This window comes from Hibiscus syriacus, unplaced genomic scaffold (assembly GCF_006381635.1).
Source record: "Hibiscus syriacus cultivar Baekdansim isolate YM2019G1 unplaced genomic scaffold, ASM638163v2 tig00110882_pilon, whole genome shotgun sequence".
NCBI lineage: Eukaryota > Viridiplantae > Streptophyta > Magnoliopsida > Malvales > Malvaceae > Hibiscus > Hibiscus syriacus.
The window spans coordinates 404,236-426,500 of NW_024062896.1; the positions used below are offsets into that span (position 1 = coordinate 404,236).

The 22,265-nt window shown below is 32.8% G+C and overlaps 2 protein-coding genes and 2 pseudogenes across 2 annotated transcripts; 2 read left to right on the forward strand and 2 right to left on the reverse strand.

Moving 5' to 3' along the window:
* Positions 1–1,546: 1,546 nt before the first annotated feature.
* Positions 1,547–3,365, forward strand: LOC120144130 (annotated as a pseudogene).
* Positions 3,366–4,438: 1,073 nt separating this feature from the next.
* Positions 4,439–5,232, forward strand: LOC120144131 (annotated as a pseudogene).
* Positions 5,233–5,376: 144 nt separating this feature from the next.
* On the reverse strand, positions 5,377–10,578 carry LOC120144158 (110 kDa U5 small nuclear ribonucleoprotein component CLO). Its single transcript, XM_039158297.1, has 11 exons — positions 10,493–10,578; positions 9,284–10,050; positions 8,869–8,937; positions 7,575–8,768; positions 7,355–7,453; positions 7,087–7,245; positions 6,859–6,944; positions 6,575–6,773; positions 6,095–6,205; positions 5,771–5,977; positions 5,377–5,634 (listed from the first exon to the last, which is right to left on the reverse strand). Exons 2-11 carry the CDS (start codon positions 10,031–10,033, stop codon positions 5,536–5,538), a joined length of 2,973 nt encoding a protein of 990 aa, XP_039014228.1. The 5' UTR covers positions 10,034–10,050; positions 10,493–10,578; the 3' UTR covers positions 5,377–5,535.
* Positions 10,579–11,996: 1,418 nt separating this feature from the next.
* Positions 11,997–13,605, reverse strand: LOC120144107 (F-box protein At5g49610-like). Its single transcript, XM_039158258.1, has 2 exons — positions 13,561–13,605; positions 11,997–13,151 (listed from the first exon to the last, which is right to left on the reverse strand). Exons 1-2 carry the CDS (start codon positions 13,603–13,605, stop codon positions 11,997–11,999), a joined length of 1,200 nt encoding a protein of 399 aa, XP_039014189.1.
* Between the last annotated feature and the right edge of the window lie 8,660 nt (positions 13,606–22,265).

Genomic DNA, 22,265 nt, shown 5'->3' on the forward strand with positions numbered 1-22,265 from the left:
GTATTGATGTATATGTGTCTTTAAACATAAGATCGACATTTTTTTCGTTAAGTGATTGATTATAAGATTCATATATGTACATCATCAATATCATCGATAATTTTTCCTTTATTGAATGATTGTTGATAAGATCCACACATACACACATCATTGCACTTTTTTTTTTATTGATTGGTGATAAGACTCTCACACACATATCATTGTTGTTCGTCTTTTTTTTTTCATTAAATGATTGATGATAAGACCCACACTGCACGTTATTATTGTACTTTTTTCCTTCATTGATGATTGATGGTAAACTCACACACGGTCACCATTGCTCGTTTAATTTAATTCATGTTTGTGTGAATATATATATTTACGATATGTAATGCGTGTGATATTTCTTGTGCATAGTCACTAATTATTATTATTTTATATAATTGTTTTAATAATATAATTACCATTTTATCCCTTTGTTTCGTTATAAATAGAAGGTTCATCTTCATTATTTTATATGAAAAACAAGTTTATATGATTTGTTTTTTGAAGTGGTTATATGGTAGATTATATATTCATAATCTTGTCTAGCTATTGATAATAAACACACAACATGCAGACATAACTCCTCAAATATAAAATATCTAGTAATGATAACACTTCATTTAACTATTAAGACTACTCAATAGATTTTGTATACTTTCAATTAAATGGAACGAATAGTGTCCTTCCCAAGTGTCGGACATCGCGACCCATTGTTGTTGACGTCGAGACCATCCTCGATTAGGGGGTGTAAATAAATCAAACTTGAACGAATAAGGAAATATTCGTGTTTGTTTATTTATTTTAAAAGATGTTCATGTTCGTTTAAATTATTAATATTGTGTTCGTTTATTTATTTTTGAAGATGTTCGTGTTCGTTTGTTTAGCATTCGTGAATATATTCACGAACATGTTCGTTTAGTGTTCGTGAATATGTTCGTTTAGCATTTACAAATATGTTTGTTTATATATTAAAAAATTAAAGAAAACTAACCAGTGCTAAATTAAAAAGGTAAAATCACGCACTAGTGTTTAAACTCATTAAGCTTCACAGTTTAAAATATAAATTTCACTATGTGTTTAATTTAGTCTCTAGATTCACCAAGATGTAAAATGCAAACAACAAAAGTAGCTTGTTCATGAACATAAACGAGCGAGTCAATAAACGAGTTTGTTCATGAACATGAATGAACAAGTTAATAAACGAGTTCATAAATGAGCATGCTCGTGAACATAAATGAACCAACACATTTGTTCGTGTTCGTTCGTTTATTAGATGAACCTATAAATTCTGTTTATATTCATTTATTTAAATTAAAAGACAAACATAGACAAACGTTATACAAATGATTCACGAACAATTCACCGAACAATCTGTTTATTTACGCCCCTATCCTCAACTAATATTACCATGGACATGCCAAATCAAACCAAGTCTCAGCCCAAAAGAATTTGGTCTAGACCGGCAGTTGGCCCAGTTTCAGTTTATTACAATAACTAGGGTTTATCATTGACACCCCTATATATTTTATCTTCAGCCCCAGAACTCATTTCGCGCCTAGGGTTTCTCTCCTCTGGTAACTGCTGTGTATTCAAACCCTCGTTTATTCTCAGATCTAATTTTGATTCGTCATTTTCCTGATTCTTTAATGACTTGATAATTTTACTTCACAGGTAAATATATAGTGTTGTACGTGGAAAGAACAGATATTCAAAGATGAGGTAGTTTTAATTTTTTTTTGTGTATGTTCATTTCGTCGGCTCGATTTTCTTCTTCTGAACAATGCTGAATTTAGATTGTCATATTTATATATGTTTTCCTTATAAATTCATTTTATTTATTGATTTATTTCTTAGGATTTTAATATTGTTTTTGAGTTACTGGACTTGAATTAGAAAATTAGGATCCTTTAATTGATATGTGTTTTATAGGATGATCTGTTGGGTACTTCCATCTATGAAATATGAACTATGCATAGTTTTGTTGTTGTTCATTTTATGATTATGAGCTGTTTATATGTATGTTGCCTTGGATTATTAATCCTTCACCATGCTAATTTATGAAACATGTGGTTGAATCTTATCTACTAGTTTAGATTTTTATGTCCTATAAGATTTTCGGTTTCTCATTTACAGTAAGCTTCAGAGTGATGCCCTTAGAGAAGCTATATCAACCATAGTAGCGCAGTCCAAGGAGAAGCAACGTAAGTTTACTGAGACCATTGAGCTCCAGATTGGGTTGAAAAACTATGATCCCCAAAAAGATAAGCGTTTCAGTGGTTCCGTGAAGCTGCCCCACATTCCTCGACCTAAGATGAAGATCTGCATGCTTGGAGATGCTCAACATGTTGAAGAGGTAATTTTTCACCATTCTTAGATGAGTTTTGTTTGCTTAACTTTCTTGGAAGGGCTTGTTATTTTTGGACTCGGCTATAGGAGTTATGTGAAGCATATACCTCTAATGTTTGAGCATTGATTTATGCTTTGAGAATTGTTGTTTAAATAGTTTAATTTGTACTGCAGGCAGAAAAGATAGGTTTGGATTATATGGATGTGGAAGCACTTAAGAAGCTTAACAAGAACAAGAAGTTGGTGAAGAAACTTGCCAAGAAGTATCATGCCTTTTTGGCTTCTGAATCTGTCATCAAGCAAATCCCTCGTCTCTTGGGTCCTGGTCTAAACAAGGCAGGCAAGTATTCTTTATGATCATTATTGTTGCACTTGTTATTGACAATCTTTTTAGTTGTACTCCCTTGAGCAATTTATTTAATTTTACATTTTGTCGGTTATGGTTTTTGAATTGTCATCTTACATTGCTGATTTTGGCGATAAATGCAGGAAAATTCCCGACCCTTGTTACCCACCAGGAATCACTAGAGTCCAAAGTGAACGAGACCAAGGCCATGGTTAAGTTCCAGCTGAAGAAGGTGCTTTGCATGGGTGTCGCGGTTGGGAACGTAGCTATGGAGGAGAAGCAGATCTTCCCAAAATGTGCAAATGAGCGTCAATTTCCTTGTTTCGTTGTTGAAGAAAAACTGGCAAAATGTGAGTTTCCTTGGCTTTTGTTTGTTTAGGCTAGTTAACTACTCCTTCCCCACAATGTTTTCTATCTTGATAGTATATATGCAATGGGATTTCGATGTTATTTCGAGTTGTTCAGTACATAATAAGAATGAATTTGTGCTAATTGCAGGTGAGGTGCCTCTACTTGAAGAGTACAATGGGACCATCAAACAGGATCTTTTGAGTTAACATTTACCATTCTGTTAGAGTTGTGTGTGTGGGGATTAATTCTACTATATCAGTTTTAATCAGAATGTTCATATTTCCTGTTATGTTTTTAATCCTTGTTATCTTAAGAATTGCGAGTTCTAGACGATGAAAGCTTTTTGTTTCGCGTATGAACATAAATGTTGATTTTCAGTTTTTAATGCCCCCTCTGGATGAAAAGGAAAGGCCCTCATAAATAGGTGGCAGCTTGGACGGGATGGCCTTCTCACGGCTTCTTGTGAATGAATCTGGCCATGATTTTGCATGAAAAAGTACTGCATTTGTGGAGTTTTAATGGATTGCTTTATGGTCAGCCTTTACCACTGAACAACAATCTGTAAAAATCACGACGGTAATATGATTATAGAAACATAAAATAAAAATTTTGGAATAAATTTGAAGATGTATCTAGTTTTGGGGTGCGGTTCAGCTTAATTAATGGAGAGGTCTTATATAACTATTTGCATAAGGAAAGAATCAATGTATTCGTTCGTGTAATTTAAAGTCGTTTGTTTACAAGTTATTTTATATTTGTACAATTCTTCTCGATAGTTATGTTATATAGATTTAGCTTAATTGAAAAATAATAAATTATATAAAAAATTGTTTTAGGTATTTAATTTTTTTAATCAAAATAAATGTTTAATTTTTTTATTATGTAATTATTTTAAAATCAGTTTTGTCATGTCTAATAAAAAGAATTTATTACTCGTGACAAGTTTTTTGTTTTACTTTCTTTTAAATATATAAATATAAAATGAAATCAATAAAATTAAATTGAAATTTTTTGAAGTATAGTGAATAAAATATGAGTGAGAAGAAATTTCAATTGTTAATTATGAAATTTACCGTTCATGTTGATATTCCATTAAAAACAATGGTAAAGGTGGATGCTATATTACCTTGTAAAAAATTTGCCGAAATGTGCTAAATTTAGTGGGTATGTCATTTCTTTTTTCTCCCTTTCTTTGATCTTTAATATGATCGTCTTTTATATCTTCCTCTTAAGGTCCTGTGTTGCTCAATTGTTTCAGCTTTGATTACTTGTTTCTTGTATTTTGATTTTTGTTTTAGGAAGACTATGTTTATGAATTTCTGCTTTTCCTTTTACACGCAAAATTGAAATCTTCAGTTGTTGATCTGGAAAAAGTTCGAACCTTGAAACCCAAAGGAAATTAAAAAGGAGTAGCTTTTGTTCTTGGGTTGATTTTGGTTAGTGAAGAGAAAATCTCTTTGAATGCACTAGAAGTGTATAAAAATGGTTGATTTTTTGTGTTTGATCATTTACCAAGAAGATTGTTGGTTATTATAATTTTTGCCGTTCTCTTGATTCTAAGCTCAACTACTAACCATTGCTAGTCATTTAAAGTGGACGATTCTTATATTTTGATTTAGTGTAACATCCTAAATCTGATCCGGCGTTAAAGATGACAACAATGAGCCTCACATCTCCTTATATTGTTAAAGCTGCAATACCGAACCAATTCACAGGTGCTGTTATCAAGGCCCCGAGATCTCTTGGATCTGTTAAGAGCATCTCAAAATCATTTGGCTTGAAATGTTCCTCCAATTGCCGAACATCCATGTACGACCAAATGGTGAGGCGAGCGAAATTGAAGTTCCTGATGATAAATACACTTTGGATGCAGCCGAGGAAGCTGGACCAGATCTGCCTTATTCCTGTAAGGCCGGAGCTTGCTCCACCTGTGCCGGAAAGATGGTTTCAGGTTCTGTTGATCAATCCGACAGTTCCTCGATGATAAACAAATTGAAGGTGGTTATTTGCTGACTTGTGTTTCGTACCCTACCTCAGATTGTGAGATCCACACTAACAAGGAGCAAGATCTCTACCAAGTAATTTCTGGTCAGAAAATGAGGTAGTTTCTCAAGTAGCTGTCGAGACTATTATCTAAAGTTGTTGCCAATGAGTAAATACTCTCCTACTGTAGAACATGTCTTTTATTGTGTGTAATGTTTTTACTATCATATTTAGGGGTGAAAAAAACTCGACTCAACTAAAATTTCAATGTCATATCATAATTGTTCTACTTGATTGATAGAATGAACAACACATTGCTACCTTGACAAATTCGAGCCCACTGAAAAGGTGCCGTATAAGGAAGATACAAGGATGTCATTGCCATGTTAACATAAATTTTCCTACATCTGTCTTGTCCCGGCGAGTCCGGGAAGCATGGACATCAATAATGGTATTATGTGTCGTGTTCCAATACATTGCTTCTATTACATCATCTGCTGATGAAGATCAGCTGCCTGCTGAGCCAGCTCCACCACCATAGCCTCATCAAAGAACTTGTTGATGCTCACATCTTCACTCATTCCCTGGATAGTTTTAAACAGAATTCACTCAAACCATTTGTGATTGCCCTTTTCTTTTAAGGCTCTTTTGTCAATTTTTAGACATGAAATGCATGTGTTTGTATGTGTGCGTGTGGATAGAAGTAACAACTAGCAATACCTTTCTACGCCTTGTCTTCACCATGAACTCCCGAGCAAGGTGCTGTATTGGTGCAGGTTCGAGGGGCCGCAAAACTATGCTCTTGTCTAAGGGATCTCCGGGAACTATGGCCCAGTGGTCAAATACTGAGAGACAAAAGGCTTGCCCTTGTGTGTGGTACCTCAGATCTGTCTCGAATCCAAATGATTCTATCACAGGTAAAAATGCCTAAAAGGGAAAAAGAATCCGATGAAAATTGTAAGCATATAGATGGGGCGATTAGTAGCTATTAGCCAATGACGTGAATATTTCTACTAAAGGAATTAAACCTTAGCTTTTCCTTACCTTCACAATATAGGCAGGGGTTCCTGGCTGAGGCACATCAGCTGTAACATGACCACGTCTACGAGACAATACTGTGTAGATAGCAGAGACACAGTCGATTGGTGTTTGTATCTGAAACAAAATTAGTCACACGTTGTAAGTAGGAGAGTCATCAGAGCAAGTTGCATATTAAAAATGATACCAAAAAGAAGAAATCTTCTCATGGTAGGACTGAAACCTCCACATAGCTCACCGTCATTCTAGCATGAAGAGGATGCCATGGGCTCAAGAGAATAGCAACCATAAAGACAGAATATTTTCAGGTTTCATATGCCGAGCCTATTATATTACTGTTATTATTCTTTTTTCGTTAGACGAACGAGCTACTGCACCCAGTCTACCTTGAGTTGCAGTAATATCGGTTTCACTTGCATATTTAATGCAGATAAACACATCAGTGAAAAACTGTTAGATGGTGGGAATATAATCGAAGTATCATACCTCCACATAATATACAGGTTCCATAAGCCGTGGGGTTGCCATAAGGAAAGATGAATAGGCTACACGTCGAGCTGTGGGGATGATCTGTCCAGATCCTCGATGCAATGATTCAGATGCAATCCTCGCATCCACTATTTTGAACTTCACATTTCTTATTGGTTCATCACAGAGAGGTCCTTCCCTAGCACCCCACTGAAACCTGCTCAGCAAAACATGAAATATTTAGTCATAGGCGGTAGGTTTAGCTGACTAATTCCATGATTGTGAAAGGAAGATATTTTTACCCTTGTACAATAGAATCCCTGACAGAACCCAACAATGCCTTGTCAACCTCAGTAGGGAGCGTATCATCCAATAAAATATTAGGTCCCTATAAAACAAGATTCGTAACGGCCAGAGATACTGAATATTAGGACTTGAATTCCATTTTTCTGCTCTTTAAACAATAGGAACAAGATAGAATCACCAAGCCCGGGATTAGGTTAGAAACAATAGAATTGCACTTCTGTTACCTGCTTATCAGGGCCAAATGCCCAGATAGAACGTGCAGCAAGCAAATCCCAGTCATATTTTGTCTTGAAGAAGTCACCAAGTTGCTTCCGACTCCAGTCAATACTTACAACACCATTCTCAATGTCCTCTGCAAGCCCTCTCTCCAATGGCTCTGCAATCTTAAAATCATGGAAAAGCATTTTGATCATACAGCCTGAATGCAAGTACAACCAGGTAATTATTCCTAAAATCATATCAATTAACGAAGAGTTTAGATGGCTGGTTTACCATGGTTATCTTATTCTTCTTGTTGGGTGTTTCAGCAAAGCATTTCATGGAGGAAGACTCCACCACTGTTTCACAGAATGAAACAACAGGATCTGCCACCTATTATAGGAAGCATAAGAAATGAAAGCGCACATATTAACTTAAGCACAACCCATAATAGAGAAACAAATTTCAGAAAGAAATAATAAAAATAGTATAAGGAGTGAGAGAAACTAGATACCTTAACTTCCACCTCAGAATATAGCTCCCTAAGGTCTTTCATGATTGAGTCCAAATACAACTCTCCAGTACCTAATATAGTGTGCTCACCAGATTCCTCAACTTTAGTAATGGCTAGAGGATAGCTTTTGCTGATCTTTCGAAGTCCCTCCACCATTTTGGGTAACTCACTGGGATTCAAAGGTTCAGTTGCTGTTTTTACAACAGGAAGTGTATTAAATTGTAAAGGCCGGAATATGTATACATCTTCATCAAGATCCACATTACAAAGGGTGGCAGTTTTCATAATTGAAGCATCAACACCTTCAATGAGAACCCAAGAACCAGGAGGAGCACTGCTTACAGGTATTCTATATCGAGCTTGGTAAATCCATAATTTGGTTACTTCTTTGATTGTCATGTCCTCCTCATCATCTGGTGAATAGCCTTCTCCCAGTACTCTCAAAGTTTGTCCTGTTTGAATTCTACCACTGTAGACTCTACCAAAAGCATCAAAAACACTACAATCGGACTTGGGGTACAGTTTGGTCACATTAACCATAAGGGGGCCAGAAGGATCACAATCTACCATTGCCTTGTACATCATTGAATGTTTAGGTCCGGTGTATACGTGATCAACCTTCTTAGGTGCAAAATTCTTGGGAGATGGTATGTGCTGAACCAGCATATCAGTGAAGCCTGAAGCAGAACCAAAAACTGAGCTGCAAGCCAGTCTTAGCAAAGGCCTAACATTTAACTTGTAAGCAGCATTGCTAAGCGTAACACCTAACTCTGCAAGGGTTGACTCTACACTCTTCTTATGTTCACCAATCACCTGGCTATATATCTTATAAAGGGGTTCAAGCACAAATTCGACAAATGATCGTTCTCCTCCGCCAGGAGGAGGTTTCCTTTTAAAAGTCCTAGTATCAGGATGATAATAAATATCACCCCAAAGACGAGATGCAAACTTCTCAGCGTCAAAAGGAACTCCATGGAGTTTGACATATAATTTTGCAAATGACTGCAAAGTGAAAGACCATCCTGCACTTCCACTAGCAAAACAAACATTTCCAGAAACGGGGTCAATAGCAGGAACATTACCAGCAGTTGTAGAAGCAGCAGATATGTGGTTATTGATTACTTCCAGGGTATGCCTTAATTTATGGTAAGCATCCTTGGGGGGCAACTTAAGTTCTGTTATCAACCGGTCAACCTAAAAATGTAAAAAACAATTGAGCAGGACTACAGGAATAAGATGTGGAACATCATTTTCATCAGAAAAACTTGGGGATAAATAAGGTAAAAAGAGTTACCTTGTTTATAACAACAACAATAGGTAGGCGCTCCTGTATTGCATGGCGTATAGCTCTCTCAGTGTTTACCTGTTCAAAAACAGGAAGGCAAATGTATTGCTTAGAACAGCACATATTGGTTCATTTTCATAATTCATTATTCACACATTCTACAGAAAGCAGCTACAACGTATTGTAACCGTGGATTTGAAAAGATTTGATTAAGCGTGGTGTAATTTAATTGCAATAAACCTCAGAATACTCATTTTCTTTAGGTCCATTTTATGCGTACTTTTACCTCCAAAGATTCATAAAAACAATTCATATTTCTAGTTATATATTAGGTGGGTCTCAACCATAATCATAAGAAGAAGAACAAGATAATTGATCATTAATGCATTTAAAATAGTATGATACGCATGCAAGATATGCTTACCATCACTCCTTCAGCAGCATCAACAATCAACACAGCACCATCAGCGAGCCTAAGAGCAGCAGTCATTTCATCAGAAAAATTCACATGACCAGGAGCGTCCATGATGTTACAAAGATAGGATTTCGAGTTACTATCCTCAAGAACAAGTGACATAGGAATCGCCTTGATAGATATCCTTCTCTCTTGCTCATCAATTCTTGTATCAGTGTATCTCATGTGCTTCTCACTATTTTCATCAAATGTTTTCATATGGTGGGTTTGCTCAACCAACATGTCCATAAACACCGTCTTGCCATGCTGCAAGTGTCCAACAAGGGCAACATTCCGAACCAAACCCGGGTTTGACATCAAACCAATAAGAAACTGGGTCGATACATATGTTGAAGAATCCTTAATTCCAACCTCAAACTTGATATTCCTAACAGGCTTAATAATAGGTTGTTCAAGGGGTTGCTCATCTTCATCCATAACCAAGGTCTCGACATCCTCACCGTAAACCTCTTCAGCAGTGGGGTAATACTTCTTGTCCTCAGCAAGGACAATCTGATTGTCCATATCAACATCATCAGCAGCTGTAATCCATCCATTAGACGCACCAGGTTGAGCCTCACCATCAGATTCTTCTCTTTCCTCTTGGGCATGCCTGTCAAGGAGATCTTCATCTTCTTCTTCCTCACCTTCACTCTCCCTGTCGGACTCGATCTCAGGTCCGATATAGTTCCCAAATTCATCATACAAGTTATCATCCATTGCTTAAATCCCTAAATCTGCCACATGAAAAGCGAAATTAATTCAAAAAGAAATAAATGAAATGTGTAACAAAACCCAACTGAACTCTACTAAGAATTGGATACAAAAATGGGCACAAAGAATAAAAACTAAATAACCTAAATTATCTCTATGATTCAATACTAAAACCCAGATGAGAAACAACAATAGCCAATAAAAGGTTCATATAAGTCCAAACCCAGATAATTTCCTCCAGCTAGAGATGTCACAAACCTTTTAATTATTTTATTTCATGCCAGGGTTTAATTAAGAAGCTCCTCCTTAAAAGAAAAAAGCAAGAAAACAACTCAGGATAACGCTTTTTTCAACATGGGCAAGTAATCCAAGAGGAAAACAAAAGATCTGTTCATAAAAAAACCAAAATAGCAAAATGATAAATAAGCAACACAAAGAAGAAAAAATGTAAGGAGAAGAAGGTACCTTGAAGCACTGAACAAAGGAAAGAAGAGGAAGAAAGATGAAAACGAAAAGCAAGGGTTTCTACAGAGGTTTTTGAGTAGTAGATTCCAAACACTTCTATTCAAATCCGACGCAGCTACTGTGCAAGATTTTATCTAAACACGAAATTGGGCTGCATGCGGGCCTGTCTACTGAAGATATATGGGCTTTAAATGGTATTATAGAAAGGAAATATTATTCTTTTTAGATTTAAATAGTTACGAGATATATTGTTAATAGTGAAGATAAATTGTAAATAGAACTGTTCATTCGGTTAATTCGGTGGTCGAACCGATCGAATTATCATTAATCGAATTAATCGAATTTTTTTTTCTTTAACCGTTAACCGAACCGAACTTTTTTTCGAAAATATTAACCGAATCGAATAAAGTTCGGTTAATTTTCGAATTAACCAAATTTTTTTAGAATTTCGAATTTATATAAAAATTAAATATTTTTAATTCAAAAAAATAGTTTATAATTAATTTAAATAATATATAATTATAAAATAAAAATTTTATATAAAATTTTAATTAATTAATATTGATTTAAGTTTAAAAGTTATTAGATCTTAAATTATTAATTGGGTTTTAAATGGTTTGGACTTAGCCCATATGTTATATATAATATATTTAATATTTTTTAATTCAAAAAAACAGTTTACAATTAATTTAAATAATATATAATTATAAAATAAAAATTTTATATAATTTTTTAATTAATTAATATTGATTTAGGTTTAAAAGTTATTGAATCTTAAATTATTAATTAGGTTTTAAATGGTTTGGGCTAAGCCCATATGTTATATATAATATATTTAAAATTTAAAATTTAATTTCGGTTAATTATGTTAATTCGGTTAATTAACCGATTTCGAACCGAATTAACCGTTAACCGAATTCTAAATTTTTTTTTAACCGTTAACCGATCGAACTAATTCGGTGGCCAACTGAATTAACCGAACTAATTCAATTCGGTCGGTTAACCGAATTAGTTCGAAAATTTGAACACCCCTAATTGTAAATAATTATTATCTTATTATCACTTTAAATTATAAGAAAAAGTTGAAGGCTTCAAAGCAGTGAGAGTTCTGAAGCAATTATTTATATGATTAGCGGAAACCAATTTACTAAAATGGACTAAGCTTTTTTTTTAATTATTAAAACATGATCTTAGCAACCTATAATTGCTTGAAATCAGTATATAATAAAAATGGAGTTTGTCAAAAATATATAAAAATAACATTTTAAAATCATTTTTTAATTTTAGATTACATTCCAATAGAGCATATAAACACAAATTATCAAACGTTAGTGGAAACGAAGTGTTAAGCTCTGGAAGTTCAAGTTATGTACATTAGCAAATCTGATAGATAGTTCATGTATCAAACATTTCAACAACAAAATAAAAAGGAACAAACAAAGACAATAATGAAGTTCCAGCAGAGACGATTCTAAAGTGTAATCTAACTTTAATTTCATTGAATTTACTTGCAATTCAAGGGAACCAAGCTGAGTGAATAAGGAAGAACTGTGCAAAAGGTGGAATCAGTACCCAACTTGGAAATGGAGCAAACCAGTTGCAATGTGTTTGTCTCGATATTGTATAGCATGATCTTCAGAGATACTCTCATTAGTAAATAGCCATCTTTGAAGGCTAAAAGATCAATCCACGGTTCCATTTCAACAGACAGCCTTTGTGTTACTCTCTCGCGCAAATTGTAAAGGAACTGTGCATGTTGTTCTTCGATTTCCTCGAGTGTTTTCGAGATCTTCAAGGACCACCCGCATTCAAAGTAATCGTCGAGACACCACACTTGAAGTCCATGTTGAGAAACCAGGATGTAATGAAGCTTGCCATCCGAATCTCCTATACATGCTTCAGGGATGCTGCTGAATTCCTCTTTTGGAAGTGGAACAGATACCAACCATGAAAGGTCAATCTCCACATGAAAGGTAAGAACTTCATCACCATCAGTCAGCCAGTGGAAAACCCCTTCCACATACACCCCACTGTTCCTGTAAAGGTTACTGCTGCACTTGCAGGATTCCACTGATTTCTTCCAGGCCCCTGTATCCGAAGCATATATGTCGAACGAGAAGCACGAGACATCGGCTTCAGTTTCGATCTGCCTCACTTTGATAAGTTTGAACTTCGTTGATGTGTCTAAAATATCTTTACATGGATCAAATGCCAAAGCAAAGCTGTCTTCTCTATTAGGTTCATCCCATTTTAGCCGCATCCATTCATGGTTCAAGGGGTTGCAGATGTAGAAACAAGGCTCTACTCTAGGGAAGCAACTGCGACAGCAGACCAGACCGTTGCTCGAAGACAGCACCACAACATGTTCAGGAAGGAAGTCCAACACTGTCAGAAAGAGCTCAGCTTCAGCATCTTGTTTTCTAACAGGGATGTAGGTTACAGTAGGGTTTTCCTCGTAGCACCATCTATATCTTTGTTGGAAGAAGAAGCCTGATACTGGTTCTTTCTTCTGGGATTGAACTTTCATAAAAATGGGGTCCGAGATAAGGCTGTTCCACCCTTTACAAACACACTTTAATCGTGGCATGTACTTGGTCGGCAACCGAGACAGCACATCAAATGGAATGTCATTGTTTAGCTCCCCTAAATTACCCAGTTCCTAAAACACAAATCCATTCCAGAAAACAAACAGTCACACTTCTCTAGAGCATTCTTACAAACAGGCCAAATGAAACGCAGAATAAAAAGCATGAGCATCAATCAATGAAACTTATTATCAAAGAGAGAACTACAAGAAATACGCAGGGAACAATAACATTCAAAGCCGAATCAAACAAAGAAAAAGAGACAACTTTGGACATGAATGTGACCATCCTTTACCTTTAAGAAATAAAGAGTAAGAAACCAAGTTTTTCTATTTGTAAAGCTCGGATTTTTACAAAAAGTGGGATATGTAGGAATCAGAGAAACATGGAAAATGAAAAAAAAAAGATAACACTACGTATATGAATCAATGAAAAGAAAGATACCAACTTTCTTTTAAGGAAAATAATATAAACATGGCTCACCTGCGAGGAAGAAGGACGGTCACATTTTTTCTTTGTAAAGCTCATATTTTTGTGTCGATGGTGAAGGAAAATAAAATGGAAGATGAAACAAACAATAGTGTGGAGAGCAACTGAAAAGTCAGTCAGCAAAATGCATATAGAACTATGTCAGAGGACAGTTTTATTTGGATGCCATATGTATCGGACGATTAAAATAAGGGTAGTTTATTTCATGAAAACAGATTTTAAAAAATAAATCATATTTTCTAAAATTTAATTTTTAAAAATTATTCTACTTGGATGGTATTATATAAATCATTTTTCGTTGGCCGATTAATTTTTTAGAAGTTAATTTTTTATAAATATTAAGTATAATAAAAAATATCATTTATTAAAAATTAATATTTAATACCCCTTAAACAAAATTATAAATTTAAATTTTGATGTTTACGAATTAAGTAAATTAAATTAAGTGAATCGTTCTCATAATAAAACTCTACAAAATTCGATCTGAAATATTCTATCGATAATTAAACTAAAAAATAAGAAGAAGAATAGTTGTCATGGTATTGTTCTTCCCCAGAACAACATCCCACAGGTGGCAACCAGATTTAAACAAACCAAATATTTAAACTATTCTTTATTTTTTTGTTCAAAATCAAAATATGTATAGTACCTAAATTCAATTTTTTATTTATTCTTTTAGTTATATTTAAGGTATTTTCTTAACAAAATAATGTTTGACAAAATTTAATTATTTTTCTACAATTTATCGATATAATATTAAATTGATTGTCTAAAGTAATAAATATATTTTCGTTCTATAAAGACTTATTTTTTAGTTTTGCTATTGGCCTCGAAAATGTTTGAGATGGCTCTAGTCACGCATATAATAGTTAGTTGTAGATTATTATGATTATTTAGCCAAAAAAATAAATATATTATGGGTAGTTCAGTTGTGCGACAACCTAATTTAAGGTAAAAAAGGTGACTTCGGGGTGTGATAAGCGTTGAATATTGTATACATTTAGTGTTAATTACTCCTCATTTTCGATTAGATATTATTGATTTATTTCTGTTTTGGCTTATTTTCGTAGAGGAGCTTCATTTGGATTAATTGGACAAAACCACCAATGAAAATACGGAATCTGTAATTTTTCTAGGAGTCTTGGATGGTGTTATGAGCACGATTTGAGGCATGGAATTTTTCAACGTGACATATCTAGACGGTCCAGTCAGCATCTTCTAGAATGTGATCCTGCATTATCTTAGAGATAATCTTTTAGAATTTTCGGGTTATAATTACCCCTTAAGTTCACTATTGAAAAACATATTGAAATTGTTATTTTCCTTAGTTTAATTTAGGTTCTATTTCCTTTTCTTTCTATCTTCTTGTTTATTTTAATTTTCTTTTCTTTTCCACAACAAATACTAAACATTATCCAATTCATGCTTAGCTAAATTTTCACTTTGCCAAAGGTTTTGTGATCAATTCTAATCGTGAGAATTGAGTAACACTTAACAACCTCATATACATTCTTTGATTCTCTAGAGACTAGGAGCGGCAATAAACTATTCATTTAAAAGTCACTTCACTTCAAAAAATGCATGTTGGTTTGAGGATTATTTTGATTTACAGTTTGAGTCGAATCAGTTAGTCGTAATTCAACTTCTTGTGACCAAACTTAACGGCGGTTTGCTAAGGAGAATCAAGATCTAGTTCAATTCTCAGTGAGACGTTATAACTCGAGTCGGGCTTTTCCAGCACTTAAAGTTATCTTGGTGCTAATGAAGATAGAGTGGTTAGTCCAACAATGCTTGGATTTCAGAAATAGACTTGGAAATATCAATTAACCGAAGAGAAAAGTTAGTTGCAAGGGTTGGGTCTTGTTGACTGTAACCGACGTGTATCTAAAGGAGAAAATATATTTCGATGGTCGATCGAATTCTTTACAATTCTTTACTTTTTATTTTCCTTTCACAATTTTTCATTCATAGTTTATTTTTACCTTATCACTTCTATTATTACTAAAATCCTTTTTTATTTTTTTCCAAAAATAACTCAATCCAGAAACGACTATTAATTTCTCTAGTCCCTATGGATTGACCCTAATTTTCTATACTACTTTTTCATATTTATTTAAGAATATTAATTATTTTATTTGGTAATTTCGACGCTTAGTAAAAATGTAACATTTTAAGTTGCACTCAACTTAAAATGTTATGATTTTTATCACATTTTCACTTACATTCAAAATTACCTTTTTTTATAACTTTAGATTAAAATGTCGCTCCTTAAACTTTCTCATATATCATATATGATATATTCCTCAAAATCGTTGCTTATAACTTTGGTTCGTTTTGGTTCACAAGTAAAAGATTTTATAAAATCTAAAATATGCAAAACGACAGTGTTAGATTAATATTTCATGACGCAGATTCAACAAACTCAAGTCTAAATTAGTCTACACCATACGATAACTTCGAAATTGCATTTATTATTCTTATCGTGTGTTTATTTTACATTAAAAACATATGTTGGTGAACTGCAAATTGACCCAGAAAAACCAATATCAGAAAATTAAGTGTTAAAACGTATTCACATCTACGTCTTTTAAATTATTGTACCAATACAATCAGACAATACATAAAATATTCGTAAGTTATTGAAATAAGATTAGGAGATTAAAATTCGACATGTAGAGAGGATAATCAATCGAATTTGAATCTCCCCCAAAATATATTTTGGAACAACTCCAAAAGGACATAGCAGCTCAATCCTAATTTCATAGTTCTGTATTTTAAAAAAAAACATCCTATATCTTTCAAATTATTATATCTACGTCTCAAAATTTTAAAATTTACTTTAGTAATTATATTTTTAAAAGAATTATTCCCTCAAAGCTCAATATCAATGTCACAGTTAATATTTTATCTATGCTACTCGTGGATAAAATTGAGCTGTAGAAGATAAGATACTGATATGGATAAATGCAAGATTTTATGTTAAGGTCGAGCTTATAAAATTTTAACAAATAATAAATTTATAAAATTTTAGGGTATGAAAATATATTATTAATAAAAAATAAAAAATATATAAGAATTTTAAAATTTTAAAGGAAACGATCATCCCATCTATCCCCTCGATCTATCCATGATGACCCCGAAGTAATATATATATATGAAAATAGACCATTTTACTAATTTATAAATTCACCATCATCAACATATTCTATCAAGCATTGTTTGAAAAAGACACTTCCACTAGCACCCATTCTCTTTTTCTAAACATAATAAGTACATATATATATTATATATCTTGTAATATTTCAGGACTTCATTCATTCCTTTTTCTTCTTCCTTTGAAGTTCATTGATTATTTAAATATGATTATTAATAGCAGTAGTTGATATTCATAAATATCATCGCGAAAGACAAAATGATTGTTTACATAATAGGGAAAACATGCATACATTCAGTTTCACTGTTTAGTTTGATTACAATAAAGAAATGAAAATTCACTGTTTAGTTTCCCATGCAAAAATCTGGTTAATTTTGAAGAATTCCATAGAAATTTTAAATTTTGATTAATCCCCACCAACCATCAAGGATGAATGAGCATGATCGACATCAAAAAGCCAATCAATCAGCAATAAATGGCATCTCCATATTAGGTTAATCTATCCATCCCTGTAATGATAACCCATTAGCATTTATTTTCAGCAAACAAACAATAAAAAAGTCAGATTTCCTTTCTTTTACTTTCTCTTCTACTTTCTCTTCTACTTTTAGTTGCCATAATTTAGAATCCCATTGATTACTCACCCAATTTTGCTTCTTCAACTCTCCCAACAAAACTACATAAATCCCATAAAAAAGACACCCAAAAGAAGGAAAATAGCACCACTTTCTATATTTTATTTGTGAATTCAGTTAATGTTTTTCACGTCCCACGTTCTTTGAGAAACTTCCCTTGTTCTTCAATCCAACTCCACCTTCTCCTCTCCCTTTCTCGAATCTGATTTTTCCAATAGAAAAATCTCTTCCTTTTGGTTTTCTTCAGAAAAAATAGTTTCTTTTTAGACTTCCTTTTTAATATTCCAGGAAATATTATTGTTATTGTCGGCAAAACTCACGGGATAATGTTGTTGGAATAATTAATTCACAAGATAATGCTTTGGTCGGATTAATTACTCATATAGGGTGAATGTTACAGTTCCATGCAGGTCGCCATGTACGCAGGACGAGGAACAAGGTTGCCAGGGCATCCATGCGAGCTGTTGGCGATGGAAGAAGGTCGCCAGGGCATCCATGCAACCTACCAGGTCGCTATGCACGCCAGCAGGTACCTCCTTGGCGACCAACGTTCTGCCAGATTTCCTCTAGCCTGCTACCCTACTGCTCCCCGCTGCATTCCGCGTGAAACCTGTAGCTATCATAGCTGCAATTACAACGTGAATTCAACTGCTTCATGCATCAATTATTTGTGCATTATTGATCTGTTTACAGCCCGTGATTTCAATAATTATTGGTGAAATAATTGAAGCAAGGGGTGTAAATTATATATGGGAGATATGGGGTTAACGTTCATGCGATAAAAGAAAGAAATGGAGAAGAGATTGCTGCTGAGAGAAAGGAAAGGAAGAAGAAGAAAGGGAGAAAAGGCTCTAGTGAGGTAAATTTTAATTATTTTAATTAGTTTATTATTATAAAGTATTAGTTTGTTAGTTTAGGGTAAAACAAAAAAATTAGTTAATTAGTTTGTTAGTTTAAGTTATATTATTGTTAGTTTAAGTTATATCATATAAAAATAAAAAATTATTTAATTAGTATGTTTGATAGTTATATATTAATAAAAATAATTAGTTAGTTTGTTAGTCGTTAGTTATATATAAAAAAATATGTAATTAGTTTGTGTTAGTTAAATAATTAAGTTATATTTGTTTGTTGAATTTATATTATATAAAAAATTTAGTTAATTATTTTTTTAGTATTAAATTATAATTAAAAATCGTTTATTAGTTTAAATTGTATTAAAGTATAGTTTATTAGTTGAAGTTATATTAAAGAATAGTTTATTAGTTGTTTAAGGGAAAATTCACGTTTAAGTTATATTTTAAAAAGTTTAGTTTGTTAGTTTATTATATTAAATTTTTTTTGTTGCTGTAAATTAGTTAGTTAGTTAGTTTATGTTAGATTATATTAAATGATTTTTTAAATATTGTTGTTTAATTTTTTTTACAGATTCATTCAAATGTCTGACCAAATTCCACTGCTGAGACTTGACAATGAACATATTTCAAGTCATTTGGGAATAATGGTGAATAAAATATTTGTTTAATGAATTATAATTAATAATTAATAAATATTTGAATATTATTTTATGATTGTGATAATTTTTTGAAATATTTAATTGCAGGAGGACGAACAGCGAGTCTGTTGAAAACATTTTGATGTTTCGATATAAAAAATTAAGTATAAATGAATTTTAAGATTTACAAATGATTTTCTATGTATATTCGATTTAATTACTCGAATATCAAATTATTACTCCAAGTCTTTCAAGATCAATTTCAAACCTTACTAAATGTGTAAAATTGTGTTTTATACTTAATATATTTTTGAAACAATTTTCACAAAGTATTTTGAACCAAAATCAAACCTAAAATCAATTTTTCAAAGTGATGCACCGATGCACCAATCCATGCATCGATGCACCAATCCTTGCATCGATGCACCATGGAATAAATTGAACATCGAATGCATTTCATGCATCGATGCACTCAGGGTTTTATGAAACATCGAATGCATTTGATGCATCGATGCACTCAGACTTTTTCAAAGCATCGAATGCATTTTATGCATCGATGCACACTTAGTGCACCGATGCACTAAGTGTTCCAACGGTCAAAATATTTGAATTTTACACTTGATGCACCGATGCACCCTGTGTATGCATCGATGCACGCACACTCCCAACCAGTTTTATTAATTGTTTTCACACTTAAACGACTCTATTGACTCCACTAATCATCCCCAACGTTCAGAATCAATTGAAGGAGTATTTAAACAAGGTTAGAAGCCATTGATCAACAACAAGAAATAACAAGAAACAAGAATCAAGTGAGAATCAAAGAGAAAGCATCAAACTCATTGTTTGAGCACTTCAAGCCTATTTTTCATTCAATATTCATTTTGCTTTCAAGAACACTACTTGTACTCAATTGTATTCATTCTTGAGTGTTCTTTTCTTTGTTCTAGAATTGTGCAAACAATCTACCTTGTGAGGTTTTCCTTGTAAGTTTGTAAATTTGTGTATTTCTCTTTGAGAAAGAGTGTTCTCAAGAATTGGGGTAGGTCTTGAAAAAAAGTTTAAGTTATCTAGACCTCAACAAAATAACAATAAATAACCTTAGTTAAAAACTTATCATAACATAATCTTTCTATTATAAAATATATTATTGCGTAACTTTATTATTTTGTGTTCTAACTGAGTTGGTGTATTATTTAATTTAAATAATAGTTAATATTATATAATAATTTTTTTAATTTTTTTCAGTATAAAACAATTATTATTTTCTTTGACAAATTCTAAATTAATGTTAGAAATATAACAATCTGACACGATAAAAAAAAAAGTAAAAGTAAAAGAGAAAAAACTTTGTAAGATAATCGAAAATAATATAGAAATAAATACACAATTGGAAATGAGTTGAGTCTTATAGCTACACAGTTTCCTTAAGATAAATTTTTGCTCATAGTAAAACAATTATTATTTTCTTTGACAAATTCTAAATTTAATGTTAGAAATATAACAATCTGACACGATTGGATTTTGGTATGTAACATTTGTGCGAGATTACAAGTTGGTCCCAGGTTGATCAGTGCATTGATTGAACGTTGGAGACCAGAAACACACACATTTCATTTTTCGTGTGGCGAATGTACGATAACTCTAGAGGATGGCAATGCAACTCGGGGTTCAAACAAATGGGATGCCGGTGATAATGACACATGAGTTTAATAATGTGGCACAACTTTGCAGTTTGTTTCTTGGGAAAACGCTCATACCACCAGAGTGTAAAGGGTGGCGTGTGAGGTTGTCATGGTTGAAGAATGAATTTCAGCTTCAACCAAATAGTACGGAGCACGAAATTATATATGCAACACGAACATATATATTACAGTTGATTGGGGGAATTTTGATTATTATCAAATCATTACTAAATCATTGTTAAATCATTATTATCATTATTATCAAATCATTACTAAATCATTGTTAAATCATTATTATCATTATTATCAAATCATTACTAAATCATCAAATCATTAAATATTAAAATCATTATTATCAAATCATTACTAAATCATATAATTATTAAAAAAAATCCTATGTGTTTTGATTTAAATATGAACAGATTTGTTATTTGCTAAAAATTAAATGGTTAACGTTCAAATCTCTTTAAAAAAACTTGATTACTAAATCATTAGTATCAAATCATTAAATTTTTATAAATCATTAATAAATTCGACTATGTATAAATTTAAATTCGAGTAGTCCACACTTGTAAACTCATTTGTTATTTGTTACAAATTAAATCATTATTAATGATTAAATCATTATTACAATTTCATTATTACTAATCATTATTTAATCATTAATATCAAATTCTTAAATATTAATAATAAATCATTATTAATAATCATTACTAAATGATATTATTAGTAAATCATTAAATAATTATTACTAAGTCATTAAATACAAAATCATTAAAATCATTATTAAATCATTAGTACAGAAATAAAATCATTAGTTTTTTTATTATAAAACATAAATTCAACTTCAATTCGAAGATCTAATAATTTAAGAACATAAATTACATAAATTTCCTTGCAAAAATAGGTTAATTACTACAAAATAAAATATATAAATACATATATGATTACTAATGATGAGGCCTATCTTGGTAAATTAGGACAACTGTTTTTTGAATTGCCTTCACCCCTACATAATCCGCATCTCTTTGCTTGACCTCTCTCTCTAGCATGGAAATCCATACTAGTATGAATACGAGTGGACTCAAGTCGACCCTTTGGACTTATGCGAAACATTGGATTTGGCAGCCATTCGTCATGATCCTTTTTGGGCCAATATGATTCATTCGGGATTTGTCTAAACGCATAGCTGTAGACGTTTAATATCCTATGTATGTGAAAGTATTCATTAACATAAGTGTACGCTTACACCAACATACATACATGCAGCGACTGAATGAGCACATGGATATTTCCATGCCTGAAAACGACCACAATCACACCATTTGTGTCATAAATCAACTCTAAATGTTTGGTCTTCTCCTCCGACGTTATGGCGTATGCACGACAGAACAAAAGTATGACCAACTCGATTGAAATTATGAACAACCATTGATGTTTCCAATCACTCATTTGCTTCCATTAATTCCACCACTTTAGGAGCCCAATTTTTACCTCTATTTATGAGACTCTCAATTTCCTTGCCTTTATCGGACCAAACCTTAGTCATCCTAAAGTACGTCTCTTTCACCACACTCGCTATTGGGAGATGGCGTGTACCTTTTAGTACTGAATTAATGGCCTCAGCAAGATTTGTGGTCATATGTTCATATCGCCGACCTTCATCGTAGGCTTGCAGCCATTTTTCCCGCGGTATTTTTGAAGCCCACTTCCAAACACGCTGATCATCG

Coding starts and splice junctions, on each gene's coding strand:
- LOC120144158 (XM_039158297.1), bottom strand. CDS start 10,033: ATGGATGATAACTTGTATGATGAATTTGGGAACTATATCGGACCTGAG. Junction 8,938..9,283: donor ATGCTGCTGAAGGAGTGATG/GTAAGCATATCT, acceptor GTTTTTGAACAG/GTAAACACTGAGAGAGCTAT. Junction 6,945..7,086: donor CATTTGGCCCTGATAAGCAG/GTAACAGAAGTG, acceptor CTTGTTTTATAG/GGACCTAATATTTTATTGGA.
- LOC120144107 (XM_039158258.1), bottom strand. CDS start 13,605: ATGAGCTTTACAAAGAAAAAATGTGACCGTCCTTCTTCCTCGCAG. Junction 13,152..13,560: donor ACCGTCCTTCTTCCTCGCAG/GTGAGCCATGTT, acceptor TTTGTGTTTTAG/GAACTGGGTAATTTAGGGGA.